Source organism: Hippopotamus amphibius, chromosome 3 (assembly GCF_030028045.1).
Source record: "Hippopotamus amphibius kiboko isolate mHipAmp2 chromosome 3, mHipAmp2.hap2, whole genome shotgun sequence".
NCBI classification, from domain to species: Eukaryota; Metazoa; Chordata; class Mammalia; order Artiodactyla; family Hippopotamidae; genus Hippopotamus; species Hippopotamus amphibius.
Window position 1 is genome coordinate 29,354,995 of NC_080188.1, and position 20,738 is coordinate 29,375,732.

The 20,738-nt window shown below is 39.0% G+C and overlaps 1 protein-coding gene across 6 annotated transcripts in view; it reads left to right on the forward strand.

Moving 5' to 3' along the window:
* KIT (KIT proto-oncogene, receptor tyrosine kinase) overlaps positions 1 to 20,738 on the forward strand; it is a 79,454-nt gene that overhangs the window by 38,816 nt on the left and 19,900 nt on the right. For all 6 annotated transcript variants that reach the window (XM_057727530.1, XM_057727527.1, XM_057727525.1 and 3 more), the window contains 4 exons: positions 675 to 811; positions 4,920 to 5,088; positions 8,969 to 9,158; positions 11,192 to 11,307. In XM_057727530.1, coding sequence (XP_057583513.1) covers positions 675 to 811; positions 4,920 to 5,088; positions 8,969 to 9,158; positions 11,192 to 11,307 — 612 coding nt within the window. The remainder of the gene's footprint in view (positions 1 to 674; positions 812 to 4,919; positions 5,089 to 8,968; positions 9,159 to 11,191; positions 11,308 to 20,738) is intronic.

Below are 20,738 nucleotides of genomic sequence, written 5' to 3' on the forward strand. Positions count from 1 at the left end.
CTCCTTAGCTATTTAATTTTAAAACCTTCTCAAACTATTCACAACCTGAGGAGGAAAGTACCAGCTGATGATGGACCTTGCTATTAATGTGGCATTATGTAGAATATTTTGGTAGCTGAAAGGTGCCTAGATTTTTGTATTTCAGAGATCATCTAACGCAACACCAGTCACATGTAGCTACTGAGTAGTTTTTATTAAGGCTTTTGAAAAAGGATGCTCTTTGGAACGAAGGAAAGTTTGATTTTTAAAACCTATGATTTTAAGAAATAAGATATTATTTTTATAGCACATGGGAAAGATGCCCGTGTGGTTAAAAGAATATAATTAGTTGTTGGTCACATCCTCATGAAAACATCAAGTGAAGTAAAGATGAAGGCAGCTTCACTGTGCCAGGACTTCTCCCTATTTCACAATAGCATTGCTCAAGATTATTTAATCTCAAAGTGGACAGTCTGTCTTTTCCACTCAGTGTTAAGGAATGTACTTGAGGGATGCACAGTTTCATCGCTGATGTCTTCAGATATACAAGTAATATGCATCGGTTAGTACCATACTTTACATTTTACTTAAAAGACCACAAAGTGAGCTGGGCACGGCTGAGGAAAAATGCTAAGTTAAAATGTTGTGCTGTACTACAGTCAATTATTTGAGGGCCACGTTTCGTTTTATTCTAGCCATCAGAGCTGTGCCAGTTGTGTCTGTGTCCAAAGCCAGCTATCTTCTCAGGGAAGGGGAAGAATTTGCAGTGACGTGCTTGATAAAAGACGTGTCTAGTTCTGTGGACTCAATGTGGATAAGGGAAAACAGCCAGGTGAGTGCATCATTTCCTCCATTTCCCTCGGTGCATCATTCTCTCTGTGTGGAAGAGTTGAAGGTTTTTCTTTAAAGGAGTCTATTTTTAAAAAAATGTGTTTTCTTGAAGTAGAGTTGATGTACAGTGTTGTGTTAATTTCTGCTGTACAGCAAAGTGATGAGGTTATACATACATGTACATGCTTTTACATATTCTAGAAGAGTCTGTGAATCGTCCTGGGGGTGGCTCAGCTGGTGTGTCTGTCGGGGGTGGAACTGTCTGGAGTGTGTAGAGATGTGTATTTCTCCCTTTCATAGCACTGTATGTAGATGTGTACATTCGTTATGAGTAACAAAGAAGTGTCATTTTGTAAATTTATTTTGAGAAAATCGAAGAGAAAACTTCAGGCTTGTTTTTGCTCCATGCTGTTTCTTTGAATGACCTTGGTGGGGAAAAGAAACAAACAAAAAAAATTAATGGGTTTTAAAGCTATTATGGAAACTATTCAGGCCAGATTATTTAAAATATTGGAAAAAGTTGCCAATGTGTTTCCTTCCATATAAAAAAATAAACTAAGGGTCTCAGAGATTAACCAGGAAGCCCTTCCCTCCCCCACGGAGAGGCCTGTCCATTTGAGAGATGGATTTCCCTTTGTATAGGTCTGATTTCCTCCTTTGAGGCTGCCTACCTGAGATCAGGTTGCTAATGGTTTTCTATTTGTTTTAGTCGCTATTAATAAAATGGTTATCGCCAATCTGAAACATTTGGACATGTTTAGATTATCATTCATTCAATAAATGCATCTTGAATGTCTGCTATATGTCAGATACCCTATTAGGCATATCTTAAATAAATTTAAGCCAGTTATATTTGAAGATTTTTTTTCCTCTCTAAATACTCATATTAATAGCAAGGTCTTTAAAGTGTCCAATTTCCCTAATATTTTGCTCTAGGATTCCCATTGACTGAGTTTTCAGTAATTTTTGTTTGAATAATCTTGGCCATCTAGTTAATTTGCTGTCATGGTAGATTTTCTTTAGTACATATGTATTACAGCAAAAGAAAGAAAATACTGTCTTTTCCTCTTCTTTCTCCTCTTCCTCCTCATGCTCTGTATTCAACATTGGGAATTTCATGCCTGTTTAGAGAATCCTTTTCTAAACAAGTAATCATGGTGATTAGCATAATGCAAAGCATTATGATGGCGTTCATGTAGACCTGTGATGGATGATACCTTGCTAAGTGAAGCCTGCCGTTCACCAGGAGAATGGAACCAATGGCTCAGAGAAACAAGTCCTAGTTTTCCTATCATATAACCTAATAAAAACAATAGCTTACATATGGATTTTTGACTAACCTTACAGAACAGAATCCCATATTAATTGCCTTTCTATGATCCTTGATTTCAGATGAGAGCACAATTTAGTCTGTGTGTGTAACTGAGCCTCTGTATAACGTGAAAATTAGCCTTTTTGAGATGAGAATTAAATTGCTCCAGGCAGTTTTGTTCTGAACCATTTTTTCCCAGGAGTCCTGCATGCCATTCCCAATTAATCCACGGGCCCTGGTAGATAAGCCTGCAGTGTTGGGAGCTCTTTGGGGAAATCCCAGTGTGCACCTCCAAGGGTTAAGGAAAACCAAATCACGTGCAAACAGTATGTAATGTGTGACTTGCAGATGGGGCTTATGGCTGTATGCCAAGGTTCATCCATGAATCTTTTATTGATATCCTTTGGCTTAATTTGGAATACTTAGCACGGTTATAGCACTACCAAATTATTTTAAAAATCCATAGCATTTGATTTGGGTCATTTACAATAAGTTTAAATCACAATGAAATTTAGGGTGGAACGACTATTGTAGAGTTTTTGCAGTTGTTTGTTTTAAAACGTAAGAGAGTCTTGGAGTTTATTCAACACTGAATCTTGGTTAGCTTTTCTAAGGCTTTTAAACCCTCAGATTTTTGCTCACTTTTATTATGATCTTTGATAGTATCCTAAATTATGACCTTTGGGTTTGGGCATTGATGTTGTATCAGTTATTAACAAACTGTTTCTTCTAGCACTGATGTATTCATGGTCCTGTTTAGCTCCCTAAACAGGGACTCCTGGGCTTTTGCAGGAACCAGAAGGAAGATACTGTAAATCTAGAATATAGTATGTGACCTGTCCCTTGTCACTCTGCCTTTGCAGAGGAGAAGTCTGTGATATGATATACTGGGAGAGGCCAGAGAAAACTGGCACTTCCCCTTTGCTTCTTCTTAACAGTTGCTCTTAGGCAGGAAAATGTCAGGTTTCTGCCAGTTATTAGAAGAATCTCTTAGAAGGCATTATCTTTAAACCGACATAGTGCTCCAAACGGAAAGGTCTTTAAAGATATTGACTCTCTCATTCCCTTTTAGAAACAAAAGCTGAGACCATAGTGGCATCCTTGACTTGGCTAAGATCTCACAGTTAGTTAACCAAGCAGGTTTCTCTTCTTTTTATTTCAAAACATTCAACTTTGGCAGTCAACTTTTATGTGTGCTTATTTTAGTGTAAACAAATTTCCAAAAATATAATAACTTGAGAAAAAGAGAGAAATAGCTATAATTCTACCACTATACATTAGCAGCACTGTGCAGTAGAAATAGAATGTGAGTCTTCTCTTTAATTTAAAATGTTCTAGTAGGCACATGACAGAGTTAAAAAAAACAAGAAGTAAAATTGATTTTAATGTATTTTATTTAACCCAATATATCCAAAATATTTTATCATCAAAGTAACATAAAAATTATTGATAGGATATTTTATATTACTTTTTTCATATTAAATCTTCAAAATCTGGGACATATTTTATATTTACAACACAACTCAGTCTGGACCTACTTCATTTCAAGTGCTCAGTAGTCTTATGTGTTAGTCCTTATAAATGCTATATTGCCCGCATTTTTTTTTCATATTTCTTTTCTCTCTGTCCCCATATATATGTAGTAACACATGATTGCTATCTTAAGGTACATTCATTTTATGTTTTTTATGTAAAATAAGCATTTTAAAATTTTCATGTATTCATAATTTTGATAACCTGTTTACATTTAGGTCATCTCCAATTTTTCATGGCAGTAAATATCTTGGAGCTTTTGTTTTCTGTTGAGTTGTGTCCTTGAGAAAAATTTGCTGTTGTTGATCAGCGGTCTGAACAGGCTTCCAAGTTGTTTTCCAGAAGGATTGTTCTGATTTACAGTACTGTCAGAGTGGTCTAATGCTAATAGGTTCACTATAGCCTGGCCAGGGAATCACCTTTGATCTTGTTTGATGTCAATATCAGCTCCTGTTTATTTTCCTGTTTTAGTTGCTCTCCCCACCTCAGTGTAATAGGAATGCGTTCATGTTACAGAAAGTTTGGAAAGTGCAGAAAACTCTATGCTTATTCCCTTTAATCTTTTCAGAGCGTGGTTACAGTTTATATTTTGGTTTTTTCCGCATGAAGTTTTCCATATAAGAAATCTCTCTGTGTCTTATCTGCAGACAGGTATTAACAGCGAGATGGTGGTATCACAAGAGTAAATGCACAACCTTTTCTCTTCAGCTCATGTGTGAATACTTTGGGATTTGGTCTTATATGTCTTATATAGTTTGCAACTCCCTTTAACAGTTGCCAAAATTCTGCTGTGTAAGAACTGTAGGATGACTTTTCAAGCTAGTCTTAGACATTGTAGGTCATTTTTATTCATGAAAATAATATAAATGTTAATAAAATAAAACATAATTGTTACTAGTGATGAGCTGTAAAATATCAGTATCCTGTGATATTTCTTATATAGGAACTTTTAACATTTGGCACTGTTAAAAAATATTTAGCACTGCAGAGAATTTGGAATTACACATGCTATGATTATTAAGAAATGAATTTTCATGTTTTTTCCAATCATTAATAATGACTATCTTTCAATATAGTCCTGTAATATGAAGCGTTCCAATGACAGACTTGTCATGATGTTTTATTATTCTTAAGTAGTGTCTAATGAATGCTAATAAGGAGAAGTTAATTGCTGCTATTTTTAATTTATCTAGGAAAGATCCTGAATATAAATTTTATGGTAATCCTTGATTTTTTTTTTTCTCTCCCCTTCTGAAACGAGCAGACTAAAGAACAGGTGAAGAGAAATAGCTGGCATCAAGGTGACTTCAATTTTCTCCGTCAGGAAAGATTGACTATCAGCTCAGCAAGAGTTAATGATTCTGGAGTGTTCATGTGTTATGCCAATAATACTTTTGGATCAGCAAATGTCACAACAACCTTAGAAGTAATAGGTAAATATCTCTGGGGATGGATAAATTACTGGCATAGTGAATGAAGAAATTACTAGATAGTTTTCCTTTTTACTTTAATAGAATGTTGAACAGATTCTCAGGGATTTTATTATCACTGAATGACTGAATGACTACATGAACGAAAATGATCTTTGTAGCCTCTTCCAACTAGAGCACAAAAGCAAATTCTACCAGTTTAATAAAGGCAAGTGGAAAGCTGTGACTGTGGAGCTGTTTGAACATGTCATTCTCTGCTTACTCCCCGTACCCCAACAAATGAAGTGTAGTTTGAGCCTTTGCAAAAATTCTAGTCCTTGTGGAATGACTTGAGTTTGGAAATGGATTGGAGACTTTCTCTGTGGAGGAAGCCACATGCTTAGAGCTTAATGTATTTCTCTGAATCTTTTGGTGAGGTTGCTCAGCTTTTTGGTTTATCGTTTTATGGTCCATGGGCTCTAGTCCCTTTGTAGCAGAAAGGGCTCAATTGGCTTCTGCTCCTCAGTACACCCTTGACCTCACCCTGTCCTCCAGCCTTACAGGCTGTAGCATAAACCTTCAGGAAGGCGACCCACCAGGCATGGGTCATCGGTTCTACAAGAGCATAGACGTGGTAACCTGTGCCCTAACCCCATCACATCTGGTATACACAACTGGTTTAGTCTTCCGTGCTCTAGCAATCTTACTGAATGTTTATTTCCCAAGCATCTACTTAATGAGATCAGAGTGTGGTATTTTGAATTATTGAAAATAATGATTTTTAAATTACTTTGTTTACACTTTGTCTTTTGAGTACTGTTTGCATTTAATCTATTTTCTTGTCATTTTAATGCAACCGTATTTTCAGCGCTTGACTTTGCAGGGTGGTGAAACTCTTCGTCATGAGCAATAGTAAAATGATGTGATGTTTGTTTTCATTTCTCTCCTTTCTCCTATATTTCTTCACTAGTTTGTGGACCAATGTTAGAGGTCTGCAATTTATCCCATAATAATCTTGTATGATTTTGGTGTTTCTGCCCATGTTGTAATGGGAAGTATCTCACCAGACTGAACGTGAAAAAGACACTTTACTTGCAATTACAGAGCCAGCTCAGAGAAAGGGTACTCCTCTGTCCCTAAACATGATTGTGAACCATTTATTAATTTGAATAAAAGGCTATGCTTTTAAAATATTAAACTCCGTAAGTGCTAATTTGCTAAGTTGATTAGGGAGCATGTTGATATATCAGCTTCAGCTCCAGAAAGCAATTAGTAAGGATGTTTTGAGCATATTGTTGTATGTAATCAGATTTTTAAAATCCATTCATCAGTTTCCAAGAATATAACTGTATAACTGGAAGGACTTGGGGCCGTGAAACCTGAATCTGGCTTTGTCCTGTTTCAGGGGCAGGTTGGGACCAGACAAGAGTAGGAAGAGACAGAGAGAAAAGTAATTTCTTTAGGGGCTGGGAGTAGGATTTGGACACAGTGTGGCGTGGTGCAGAGCACAAGGCTTTGGGATGGCCCCAACCTGGTTTTAAGGTGGGGCTCTGCCCCTTACCTTTCAAATGCACCCCACTTTAACTCTGCCTGTATTTTCTCTTCCGAGAAACACAGCCTCTAACTTCCAAGGCTGTGGGAGCAAGAAAGGCGATAGATTTTATAGATGTGCCTGGCATAGTGTTTGCATTTGAATAAATGTTAATGTCTCACCAATTTTTTAAATCATCCTCTGTAACAACCCAGGTGAGAGTCTTTGATTCTAATATTTCTTACACTTCATGAATTTGAAACTGTGTTCTATTATAGCACATAAAACTATACTGAGCACACTAGACTATAGAAAACTCAGGAGGCACTTTTGTATTTTATACAGGATGATTGTGAGAATCATCAGTGGAAATATTGTGGTCTGAACTGTTTGAATATTTTGCATTGTGTATATCTTTGAATTTCTGACCTTGAGTACCTGAAAATTTAACGTAGCATTCAGATAAAACATTTATTTCCTCAAAATTAACCTAAATTAGCCTAAAAAATGACAGGGGTGTACCATTTATGATTCAAGTATTAGAACAAGGTGGTGTGGTGTCTACTTTCATTTGGATGATTTTTTATTTTCACCTGAAAAATATTTTTTCCATTGATACAAGGACAGTTGGACTTCATTTTTTATTCTGAATCTGTAGGAAACTAAAGGACAGTTAACTGCTCTAATGACAGCCTCACGGGAGCTATCAATATATTTAACCAAACAGCACCAAAGACAATGAATGACAATATAAAATGTTATAATTAATTTCCAAATTTTGAAAACTAAATAGAAGAATAAGATTAAAACTCTTCTGTGATCCACTAACAACATCATCATTTTTAGCATTTGGTATATGGTTTATATCTTTATACGTAACAGGGTTTTAATTATACATACAATTTTACGTTCTCTTTCTTAAAGTACGTGGAGACTCTAGGGTGTGCTGCAGTAAGAAGAGGCCGGCCTTGGCTTCTCACAGACCCTGTTCACATGTTCACATTTAGGCGCTGCCTTTGGGTAGCCAGCTATATATGGCTTTCCATGTACAGCTTGATTTCTTTTTCATCTATAAATTAGGGGTTATGAACATTCTCTTTCAGTATTGTTATAAGATTAAATATTTGTCATAATTATTAAATAAAATGTATGCTAAAGAACTTAAGGCATTTCTTGGCCCATAGTAAGCATTCCATAAATGGAGACTATAAATATAATATTGGCAATTATTTTATTATGGTCTTTTTCAAGCTCTTCCTTGTATTATTATTATTATATAAGCATTTATAAGGGCTGCTTTATTTACTTAACCAGTTCTCTATTTTCTCATTTTTAAAATTATTACGACTAGTGTAAGTAGTACTTCTTTTTGCATGTAGCTATCTACCTCACGAAGAGGAGTTCTCTGGACTAAACTGAAAAATAGATAATTTTTAAAAATCTGTATTGCTGAATGGTTTCTGAAAGAGTTGTGCCAATTTGCAAAGTATAATTCAGTAGTGTGCTACTTTACTTGCACTTGCAAAATTATTGAATTTATTTCAGATTAGTTTTGCTTTTTTTCCATAGAATGGATATACATTATTTTTTAACAGCTTTATTGAAGTTTTGCTATTTTTAATACATGAAAAGGGATGCTTTATTTAAATGATTAGTTTATTTTTCCTTCCATATTTTCATGTCTTCTTTTTCCTGTTACCTTAATTAATTTTCCTGTATATAGATATTTTTTGAAAATATTTAAGTATTCAGATTTGTCTTTCATGATTTTTATTTCTTCAGCCACTTCTAAAAAGCCTAGGACCACCCCCCCCTCCCCCGCCACCAAAGTTTGTTAGAAGTAAATTCTACTGTTTAATTAAAAATATGGTTTAATTATTAAAATGCTGTCCTTGATTCATCTGTGATATATGATATGATAAGAAGATCTAAGTTTATTTTTCTTTAAATGCCAAGTAACATTCTTTCAACACACTTATTGAACATTGGGGCTTTCTTCCCCTTCTTGATTTATGATATCTTCTTATCATATATATAATTATATTGGGTCCGGGTAAGGACTATTTAGTCCAAATACTTTTTAGCCTAGTAAACATCAGGATTGGTAGTTCTAGAAGATTTATAAAATGGTGATAGATCTTTAACAGAGTTGCTTAATAGACAGAGGTAAGAGAATAAACATTTCCAGTGTGTGTCCTTTCTCACTTTATGACCGTGATTCTCCAAGAGCAAAATAAAATGTAAAATGGCTAGTTAAAATTCTTACTTGTCATTGCCAGTTAATACTGAAAATCAGTCAATGATCTTTATAATCCAAAGATGAAGTTGTGTTGTCAGGGTAGTGGGGATAACAGTTTCTTTCTGTTTCATTAGATAAAGGATTCATTAATATCTTCCCTATGATGAATACAACCGTATTTGTAAATGATGGCGAGAACATGGATCTAGTTGTTGAGTATGAGGCATATCCCAAACCTGAACACCAGCAGTGGATATATATGAACAGAACCTCCACTGACAAGTGGGAAGATTACCCTAAGTCCGAGAATGAAAGTAACATCAGGTAAGAAAAGGGCCTTGTCCTGGGAGTTACACATTCCCCCTTCCCCGTAGAGCCCCCGATCCTATTTCTGTGACCCGCCAATGTACGAGAGGACAGCCGACACAGAAGGAAGCTTGGGGCTGCTTCCTGAGTCTTCATCGTGTCATTTTGCCGTGTGTTGAGAGCACACAGAAAAAGTCCATCCCTCAGTTTTCTCATTTATAAATTGGAGGAGAGTTCTCTCCTGGAGTCCAGAGGATAGTTCAAAGCAGTGCCTAGCGTATACTAGGGACACATTAAATAATTCTCTTCAGAGAAAGAGGAATGTTAGTGCCTTTAATCATTTCTTTAAAACTATAAGAAAACTAGGAATCATGAAGCATTTTTGGGCCAGGCAGTGAACCCAAGTTTCTTTTACATCAGACCTCTCATTTGATCCTCAAAACATTTATAATAAAAACAGTAGCAATAGTGACACTTCATGTAAGCTGTGTGTGCTTTTTTCCTGCCATGTGCTGTTCTAAGTCCCTTATGTACGTTAACTCAATAATTTTAGTCTTCGCAAACCCTATGAGGAGGCACTGTTACTTCCCTTCTTTCTATAGAAGAGGAATCTGAGACCCAAATGGGTTAAGTAATTTGACTGAGAGCCGATGGCTGATAAGAGGTAGGTGCCTAGATAGAGTTAGTCTTTTTTCCTAGTCAGGAGCTCTTGGCTGATGTAAGAGTGTGGATAAGAGAGGATGCTGTCCTGGGCTAAGGTCTAAGGGTTGGAGGGAAGAGGATGGATTGGGAGGTGTCCAGGCTTCCTCCTTAAAGGACTCGGTGATTGAAAGGGTGGGAGAGGGAGGAGCTGAAGATGCTCTCAGGAGTCTGGTTGTAGCAGCCAGGTTGGATGGTGAGAAGCGCTACCATTTGGTGGGAGGGGGCAAAGACAGGGAGCTTGGCTTGGGGTTTGTTGAATTCGAGGTTGACTGTGGGATCTTGAGAGATATTCAGGTAGGGTATGTCATAGGTCAGGGTCCCTGGATGCAGTGTCTGAGAGAGGGATTCACAGGCAAGGGCTTCATTAAAGGAGAGAGAAACCTGGCAGGGAGTTGAGGGAACAGGGTGGAGAGGGGAAAGGAGGGAAGGACGGATGTGGGTGAGCCCCAGCCCAGTCCCAGGGACACTCTGGACTGGGGGTGGGGGATGGGACGTGAGCATAGGTCTGTAGAGGAAGGAGGCACAGGACAGGGAGGTCTGCACTAGAGGTCAGAATTTGAAAGTTGTGAGCAGACAGTAAGTAGTTCAGGGGAGCGTGGATTGCCCAGTGAGCGTGTGCCGTGTGAGAGGAGAGACTGAACAAGCCACTGCATGTTGAGTCGGTTGTACGGCTCGTCGGGGTCGAGGGCCGCCCGGGACGCTCCATCCACACTGGAGCCCGTGTCAGTAACTCCCCCGGTGGTTGTACTGTGTGCTCACTTAACACAGCAATCTATGATGTCTCTGCTGTAAAACAGAAGCTCGAATAGCACATGCTCCAGAGGACACTTGCAAGAAGCAGCGGGTGTAGGAGGAAAGCCAGGAGATGGTGGTGTTGCAAGAAGGAAGGGGAGGGCAACGGTATTGACCTTGTTGTGTGGCTCTGAAGTGCCTGCGTGGAGATACCCACATGGAGATGCTGCCAGTTCTGGGGTTTTGCCAGGCAGGTGCCCTGAAAGCAGGGCAGGTGAGTTCAGGACACTGGTGAGAGGGAGACTGAACAGAGGACCAGAGCAGAGAAGGATGCAGCCGTGGGGACAGCACAGGAGGAGGGAGAGGCTGCCATCTCTGTGAGGTTGCCTTTATGCTGAGAAAACCTTTCCCCACTCTGTGTTCTCACACACCAGGCATTTGTCCCAAATGAAGTATATGTGTGTGTTTGTGTTTGTTAATGTGGATGTTGTTAATACTGAATTAAGTGGGGCATCTTTTTTCAAAATAAGCATGTATTTGCAGGTAGAAACTGATAAAGCCACACACTCCAAGGCAGGCCATCCACAGCTGACTGATGGGTTGTGCTTTCTTTGTAGATATGTAAGTGAACTTCATCTAACCCGATTAAAAGGGACCGAAGGAGGCACTTACACATTTCTCGTGTCCAATGCTGATGTGAATTCTTCCGTGACATTTAATGTTTACGTGAACAGTGAGTAGAACGAATGGCTCCTTATCTTTTTATTTTTTTTATTCTTTTAAGTTGTGGCTGGTGTTTGTAACAGCTGCCGCACCGAGTTCATTGTGTACTGGGTCAATAACGTTCCATGATAATTTTGACCTTAACAAAGACCTCGTGGTTTGGTGGTTGGAAGAGTGTGTACAAAAACCAGTTCCTTGTCCTACATTTCGCTGACCACATGACCTTGTAGCTGGTGCTCAGATGCTGGGTGCTGCCTTTGAAGTCAACAGAGGAGCCATAGAAGTTAAAAATAGCAACAGTTTGAGGGAGAATGTATTATTATTGATTGTTGAAATGGGGAGCCGGAGGTTGAATAGGAGCTGGATTATGGTATTAGGTGGAAAAGAGGTGCTATTAAGCCCTGACAAATGGTTTCTTTGTTACAGTGCTTTCTCTTTTGGGGTTGGGGTATTATTTGTGTGAGGTGAATGCAGTATCGATCAGCTCAGTGGGTCCTTACTGAGTATGGTGTGGGGACTGTGGGAGAAGAGAGCAGGTGGTTTAGGTGGGAGGATGGCAGTGGACCTGGAACCTGAACTCCTGAGCCCTGCGTGGCCCACATCCCACAACGTCCTGGGGCAGCGTCTCTGCACAGAGGCTGATGTCCGGGGGTGTGCTCCCCAGCTGGGGCTTTTGCCAAGTGTAGGGCCTGCTCCTGGCTCTCCTCTGGGACCACCTGCATTTCCCAGGAAGGGGTGGCAGGTGCCCGCAACACCACACCAGCCAGGGGACCAGAGGCAGAGGGCCTCCAAAGACACGGAATCCCAAGGGACTGGTCCACAAAATGACCATCGGAATTCGCCATCGGGGCGTGGGGGGTGGGGCATGAGGAGACAGCCCGGAACGGGACAACCTGGAACGTTTGCTCGAGAACAGCTTGGTGATGGCCGAGCCCTTCGTGTGTGTTGGGCTGCAGGATGGGAGCCAGTTCCCTGTGCTCCAGGAGCTTAGTACTTGCTGCGTAGAGTGATTTTCCATCGCGACTTCACTGGTGCTGCCGCTCACCAGCGTGGTGGGGTGGGGAGCATGATCCCTTTACAAATGAAGACAGGAGACAGCCAGCAAGGGACACTCAAGACAGGTTTTTGATTGCTAATCTGGAGTCTTTTGTCAATTCCAGCATTTCCAACATTATATTTCCTGAACAAGGTGTTAATGTGTATTTCGATACAGAGCATCACATCTGCATAAACATTTTTCCTAACTGTGGACCTTCTCAGCATCCTTACTGTTGCTAATGTGTATTTTGCCTGCCCAGGAGGAGGCATGGGAATGAGCATGTATCTCACATTTGTATGACCACAGAACTCTCCTTTTCCAGGGGAAACATGTTAATTAACATCTCCGTTCCTTGGAACAGCTTTGATTATGTGACATCTCATTGGCCTGCAATTCAGATATCTTTAGATTGTTTCAGATGTTAATCAGAGGAGTTTAGTGTATTACACATGGGCAGAATTACCTGCTTCTGAACAATCTTACTGTTCAAGTAACTGAAGAGATGATTGCAGGTAAATCAGGATCCTTGCACGCATCGTGTGCCTACTGTCCATACAAAACTTTATTTCGGGTGTTCTAGGGTAGTGCCTCTCAAACTGTCTTTGGTAAAGGACCTTTTGTATTTTTAATTTCCAATTCGTTCTGGATCAGTGCTTCTCGTAAAATACAGGAAGAACCAGTCACTAGAAAAGTGAGATGGAAAAGAACAAAGATGTATAAAATCCAAGAATGCATTTTTTATTATTAGATTCGACAGATGTAATTAAGTCAAATTGCTCCTTCTCAATGCTTATTCTTGGTTTCTACACTCACCTCCTGTGGACCAGGTCCAGTAGATCATGGACATGGCCTACTCAACAGACCTCACTTTGAGAAGCTTGGTAGTCATGAGTTTTATATAGAATTGTGTCGTTTGCATTTCTCATTCCCTGGCTTCAAGGTCAGGGGTGCATTAAGATCTCTTTCCCCGTGTTTCCTGCTTCCATTTGCCAGTGTGTGGTCTGCCAGTCAGTCGTGAGTCATTGACCGTAGAAAGACATCTCTGAAGTCACCCTTACTTTTCTCTGGGTGACAAAATTGCTACCTTTTAACTTACCAGCCTAATATGCCATCCAACAGGGTGAGTATTAATCACCTCTGCTGGAGAATTCATGCCTGTTTGAAACTAGAGAGGAAATGGCCTGAACCTTCCCAAATGATCCTTTCTTGAATTCCCCGTTAGTGCGCAAGGCCTTTTCTACTGTATATTCGACCTCCCGGCATGTACTGAGCTCCTACTTCATGGCACTGGGCACACAGATGAGGGTGTGTAGTGTCTGCCCTCGTAGGTTACGCTCTTCAGGGAGTCTCTTCACTGATGTCAGCTTATTACAAACACTAAGTTGACTAAAGGCATTTATTTCACATTGGATTTCTTGATCTCCAAACGCTTTGACAGAGGTAGCATTTTTGTGTGCATCTTTTATCTGTTTCTTATGAAATATATCGCAATTGCTCTTCACAGATATAGTTAGCTAATTTCTTTGTTGACTTTTTATTTTTTGGATTGGAAAAAAATTCTAGTTGATGCTATCGATTTTTTTTAAATCTTATATTTAAAATCAAAAGCTAAAAATAGTTAAAAATTTAAACTTGGGACAGTTGTGTCTATTTTGACATGCCATTTTAGCTGAGCCAAATACATATGTAGATCTGCTGCGTGGTTTATTCTGTAAGTAAGCTTAGCCCCGAGGGTGAAAGGAATTGTGCTTTGCAAAAATTAGAATGAATAAAAATCAGAATAATAAATACATGCTATTAGTGTAGAAATTTAGGCTACTTTCACTCAGTGACAGGGATGCATAATTGCTTAATAGATTCAGCTGTGAGAAATGCTCAGGAAAGTCCTCGATTTTGAATAAATGTTTGGTGGTTGAAGAATCTATTTGTTTTGAAAATTCCACATGTAGATTTGAGGATATTGTGTGTATGTGTGTGTTTGTGCTTTAGTTACTTATGTCAGAGGCTTTAAGAGAAAAATATGTACATGTTAAACCTGAAAATGTTTTAATACTGTTTTTAACTTCTCTAACAAGCCATGATTTACGGGGGTCTGATAAGTAGACTGACTGACATTAAAGGTGGTTTATAATGGCCAAAAAACGAAACAAAAAAAGTCAGTGATTCTTTGCACTGAACTTGCATTACTATAATTTCTTGAATTGCTTATTGAAGATGTACACAGAAATCAGATTCTTAGTTCTAAAAAGAAATTTGATGTCTTTGGTGAAAATGGCCGTTTGTTTCCCTTTCAGATCAAAATTGTGAGGAAAATAGAGTTCTAAGAACTATAAAATTACCCCAAAGTGCTTTCTTAATAGGCACTACTCTTTCCAGAATTCCTGCAAATGTTAGAAAAAGTGACATCACCAAGATTCTGTAGGTAGCCTGTGATGATGGATTAGAAACCTGTGGTCTCTTTGGTTCTGATAAATGTCACACAATAAAGGTTTTTACCAGATCCAGGGCAAATAAAATGCCAAACATGTATTTTATTAACTCTGGTTATCCACTTGGCTTCTCTCTCTCTCTCCCCTCTCTCCCCTCTTGCCTCTTCTCTCCTCTCCTCTCTGTCACACACACTCACACACAACATATTCTTTACTCATTCATCCATTGAAGGAGATTTAGGCTGTTTCCATACCTTGGCTGTTGTGAATATTACTGCAGTGAACGTGGCAGTACAGATATCCTTTGAGATAATAGTTTTGCTTCCTTTGAATTTATACCCAGAGGTAGGATTGCTGGATCACATGGTATTTCTATTTTTGATTTCTTGAGAAACCTCCATACTGTTTTCCATAATGGTTACACCAATTTACCATCTCACTAACAGGAGACAGGAGTTCCCTTTTCTCCACATCCTCACCAACACTTGTTTTCTTTTCTGTCTTTTTATAGTAGCCGTGCTGACAGGTGTGAGGTGATATTTCATGATGGTTTTGATTTGCCAGTAACTTAAAATGACACTAGTAGCATTATAAAATGGTAACATTTCCAAACCAGTATTATGAGTTTAAAATTTGATATCTAGGAGCCATGAATAGATCCCTCTCCAATCTCAGAGGTCTGTCCTTTAATGACAGGCCTACCAGTTAAGCGAGAGTACGGTGGTACGCAGGTGGTGGTGTAGGAAGGCCGGCAGGGCAAGTAAGGTCTAGAGAATGAAAGCGCTTACCTTTCATCTTTGGGATCACACAGAACCCAGGTACTGTTAAGCTCGATTGGATATCCAAACAACTGCTGAACTCTACCCCAAATTAATTCTCAAAATCACCCATTTCCCTCCATTTATGGCAGAGTGTTAACAGGGTGTTGAAACAATTTAAGGAAATGCTAAATAATGTATTATTTCTAAACCACTGCATCATATAATTAACATCCTCTCTGGTGTAAGCAATTATTTATAGGTTATACAATATACCCAAATCAGTCAAAGTAATAAATCATCCAGACTGAGGCCTCTTGATGGGAGTGTTTCCCTTTGACCACATCTGCAAAATCTGGGCTGCTTTTTCTGTGTTTTTGGTCATAGTTAAATCCAGTTATGGATAGCTAAACTATCCTTCTTCCAGGGAGAAGCCACCCTAAATGCAACACCCTGCAAATAAAGCACAGGGGCAGCCCACCGATTGCCGTAGGTGAGGGTAGACCTATCAGGACAGCCGTGTAGCTAGATGGCTTTGGACAACCTGCCAGCCAGCCATCTGGGTCACCCACCTGGCTGGAAGTCTCAGTGACTTTATCCAGGGTAAAATAACACCCATGGTGGCCTTGCCTTCAAGGACTGCTCAGTTTGGGAGGTTTGGGGCACCTTTACAGATCCTCATGAGTCAGGAGAGCAGAGTTACTAGGGCTTTGCCTTTTTGGAAGGTGGAAATGTTTTCCTACCTCTTAACCAGTTAGCCTTTCTATTTCCATTTTTTAAAGATGATAGGGCCTTCCAAACATTTGGGTGTCCAAACCATACCTGTGTTAGAGGCCGAAATTTCAAGACATTGCTAACACACTTAACAAGTTTTACTTGAGAAGCTTTGCTGTTTAGTGTTTTTCTGCTTTTTCTTTTCTGCTACTAGGTGAATTCTATTAGACCTACTCCTATATTAAATTATTGGAATTCTTCAACATTAAATAAAGCTAGTGCTAAATAGGCCTCCTTTCTGACTTATTTACTTTTGAGAGTTTGCTGTAAGGCTACCACAGTAACCAGAATGTAGCCTGGTTTGTGCTAACATTTGTATACATGTGTTTTTAGATTAAAACAATTCTTTCTTATTATAAATGTCTTATGTGAAGGATATGGTAACTTGAAAATATAAATAGGCACAATTAAGAATCAAACAAGTTTTAATTGTAGCTTTTGAAGTTTATTTACTAATGTATCTTTTTAAAAAAAATTAATGTATTTATATATTCTTATTGGCTGTGTTGGGTCTTCGTCACTGGCTGTGGGTTTTCTCTAGCAGCGGTGAGCAGAGGTTATTCTTCGTTGCGATATGCAGGCTTCTCAGTGCAGTGGCTTCTCTTGTGGAGCACAGCTTCTAGGTGCATGGGCTTCAGTAGTTGCAGCACGTGGGCTCAATAGTTGTGGCTTGCAGGCTCTAGAGCGCAGACTCAGTAGTTGTGGTGCATGGGCTTAGTTGCTCCGCGGCACGTGGGATCTTCCCGGACCAGGGATTGAACCCGTGTCCCCTGCTTTGGCAGGCAAATTCTTAACCGTTGCACCACCAGGGAAGTCTGCTAATATATCTTTTAATGTATATCTTTACAGACCATTTTTAAAAGCTTTTTTCGGGTGGGGGGTGGGGCAAGAACGAGGTTCTTTTGCTAACCTTGTGTTTTGGTGCTGAGCAGTGGGTGCATTGTGAGCAACGTCCCGTGCCGTAGTATTTCTTATACAGTATTGCTTTGGTATCTCGTTGCATGGATATCTCATAATTTCTTTAACCCGTGTCTATATCATTTTGAGACATTGTGGTGTATGAGGTGGGACTCTGAACCGATGTGATAGTTTTTAAAGAAACCTATCAAATGATTATTTGAAGTTTATAATTATCTTGCTTAATCTCAAATGAGTGACCTCATCTAAGTGCCTGGAAGTTGATAAACTTATCATCTGTCATTATCTTTCATGTTCCTGTGTCTTGCACGTATGTCATGGAAGATACACGCTGTGCTGGCTTGCAGGACAGTTCCAAATTAAGGAATATTTTTCAGATCTTCTTAGTATGGGTAGCTAATCTATGTAAAAATAGTTTCTTGTCTTTCTACATTAATTTTTTATAGGTAATTTGAGATACTTGACAGTATATGAAGTCTGTTTTTATTTTCTTTTCCTGAACTTGAAATGAGTTTTTGTTTTTAAACGGCTTGGGAGTTATGAGTGTTGTTTTTGATGTGACATTTTAATATCTCCTCCTCCTCATGAAGAGGATCTCTGTGGATGCAAGAATTGCTATAGACGTTTAAATTGGAAGAAAAAAGGAATATCATGGCAACCTACTTCTAAAGTAGAGTTTGATTCTCTAATATTTTGAAAAAATGCAGGAAATGTGTTGGTATCATTTTACTTTCATGTCTCATAAGAAAGTTGGTCTGGTGCGGTGTGTTGCTAATTTGGAGGTCTATTTAAACACTGAACCAGTTGGAGGACAGGGTAACCCATCTAGCTCGTTAGGCCCTTTGTTTAGTGTGGTCTGGCCATTATTTCACATTTATGGTGGAAAAGCAGGAGAAGAGGTTTAGGTTTGGAACCATGTAAACTTCAGCTAGAATTGACCCTGGACTTTGGATATACTTTTCTAAAAAATAGCATGAGTAGTCCCTTTCCTATTAGTGGAACTTCTGCTCTATGGAAATTTCCTTTCCAATTGAGCCACATGTGTTTTTACATCAAATTAGCCCCCTTCAGTTACAAATGTATATAGGGTCATCTGTAATGCAGTGGAAATTTAAATTAATCCAAGAATAGGTACATAATTTTTCCATGGGCATTGTGTCAATAACCCTTCTCCTTCACTTTTGAATTATGTGGCAAAATGAATTCACTACTCATACAGAGTAGAAAAATAGCGCTTTATCACATGCCTGCACTCCTTGGCAGCAAGTTGGGCTGCATTGTGATGTGTGTACACATCCCTCCTCCCCCGTCTGGGTCACTCCTGTAAATTGAGTGAGTGATTCTGGCTGAGGAAGGCTTCCTCCAAGTAGTTTCGTCATTTTTTTAAAGCTAACTTTCAGGATAAGGAGATCTTTTTGATGGCTGTTTAGAATCCGAATTGGCAAACTATAGCCCTCTGGCCAGATTTGGGAAGTATCTTATTTTTTTTTTTTTTTAAGATTTATTATTTTGTTTATTTATTTTTGGCTGTGTTGGGTCTTCGTTGCTATACACGGGCTTTCTCTAGTTGTGGCGTGTGGGGGCTTCTCTTGTTGCAGAGCACAGGCTCTAGGTGTATGGGCTTCAGTAGTTGTGGTGCATGGGCTCAGTAGTTGTGTCTCATGGGCTGTAGAGTGCAGGCTAAGTAGTTGTGGCTCATGGGCTTAGCTGCTCCGCGGCATGTGGGATCTTCCCAGACCAAGGCTCGAACCTATGTCTCCTGAATTGGTAGGTGGATTCTTAACCACTGTGCCACCAGGAAAGTCCCACAAGTATCCTATTTTTGACTAACCCATAAACTAAGAATTTCTTTTTTTCTTTGGGGGTGGGGGGTGGTGGTGGTAGGAATGATTGGAAAAGAAAAACCAGATGATTTGTGAGATGTGAAGATAAAAGTCAAATGTCAGTGTTTGTGAATAAAATTGTATTGGAACACAGTCTTGCATATTTGCTTACGTGTCCGTGGCTACATCTGTGGCAGAATCAAGTATTTGTGAGAGACCTGTGGCCTCTAAAATGTAAAATATTTACTGTTTCACCTTTTACATTAAAAGTTTGCATACCCTTCATTTAGGACATCACTTCATCAGAATGATTTTTTTTTTTAATGATAGACACTCTGCTAAACATAACTGGATGCAGGACACTGTAGTTGAAGTTTTGTTTTGTTAAACAAATTTCTATTAAAGTACCCATATGCCAATTCCTGGATATCTTTAAGAATGTGTAAAACGAAATGTATTTTCTTTAATATTTTTTTAGTGAAGTATAGTTGATTTACAGTGTTGTTTCTGGTGTATAGCAAAGTGATTCAGTTGTACCTATATATATAATGTGTGTGTGTATTCTTTTCCATGTTCTTTTCCATTATGGCTTATTACAGGATATTGACTGTAGTTCCCTGTGCTATACAGTGGGACCTTGTTGTTTATTGTATATTTAATAGTTTGTATCCAAAATGTATTTTCTAAATGTCTGTTCCAGGGATTTTTTTTTTAATTATGCTATTCCTTTTATAAGTAAAAGTTAACCTGAGGTTTTTAATACTTCTATTATAGTTTATTTAAATTCCTTTATTATAAGGATATTGCGCAGGAATGTGGATTTGACCCAGATCCAAACCAGGATAGTGACAACTTGCTACAAAGCATTGCTGTGTTGCCCTTAAACATCGTCAGATCTACAGTTGTAAAAACACATTCATCCTTGTGATCCCTCTTCATTTAGTCTTTTGTTATATGGACACTTAAGTCTGTGTTGCTTGCTGATTAGAGAGTGTGGGCAGATGTGCATTTGTAGCAGGAGTTGGTGGAGGTCGTTAAGTTGGGCCAAGAACCATACTCGGTGCTTCTCCACCAGTTACTTGTGTGCCTCCTCCCACCCCCACCCCCCAGCTCTTGTTATCTGTGCTGTGTTCTTTAAAATTCGATTTGTTCTTGCCTTCCGTATGGACCTGATGTTGGTGAAAAGGAATATTTTCTAAGATCACATATCTGTGGGGGGAAATCAGCAAATGGTTGGGATTTGTAATTACATGAGCAATACATTCTCAGAAGAGTTACAAGCACTCTGAAATCTGCCTACGAGCTGATCAGTGTTGTCGGAGATGCCAGATGACTCAGGTCCACAATGCTTTGAAAGGAGACAAGGCTATTTTTTATCTCCACGGGAAATACATAACTTATACACCTCTTAGGCTTATCTAAACCTCCAACTTGGGAGGAATTAAGGAATGTGTCATTTGGTATACTGCTGATTGCAGAATATCTAAGAAAACACAGCTCAGATTTAACCTGGAGAATTGCAGGGAGTTATGTATCTTTAAAAGCAAAATGTATATTTAATGCCTTAGATGGTGCGTTGAGGCACTTACAAAATGCAGATGAGCCCAGATTTTCATTTTTAGGAATCAGAATTATACCTAGCTCATTCTTTATGCATTAAACATTTTCGTAGTGCAACTTGTCATGTACGGCTCAAACTG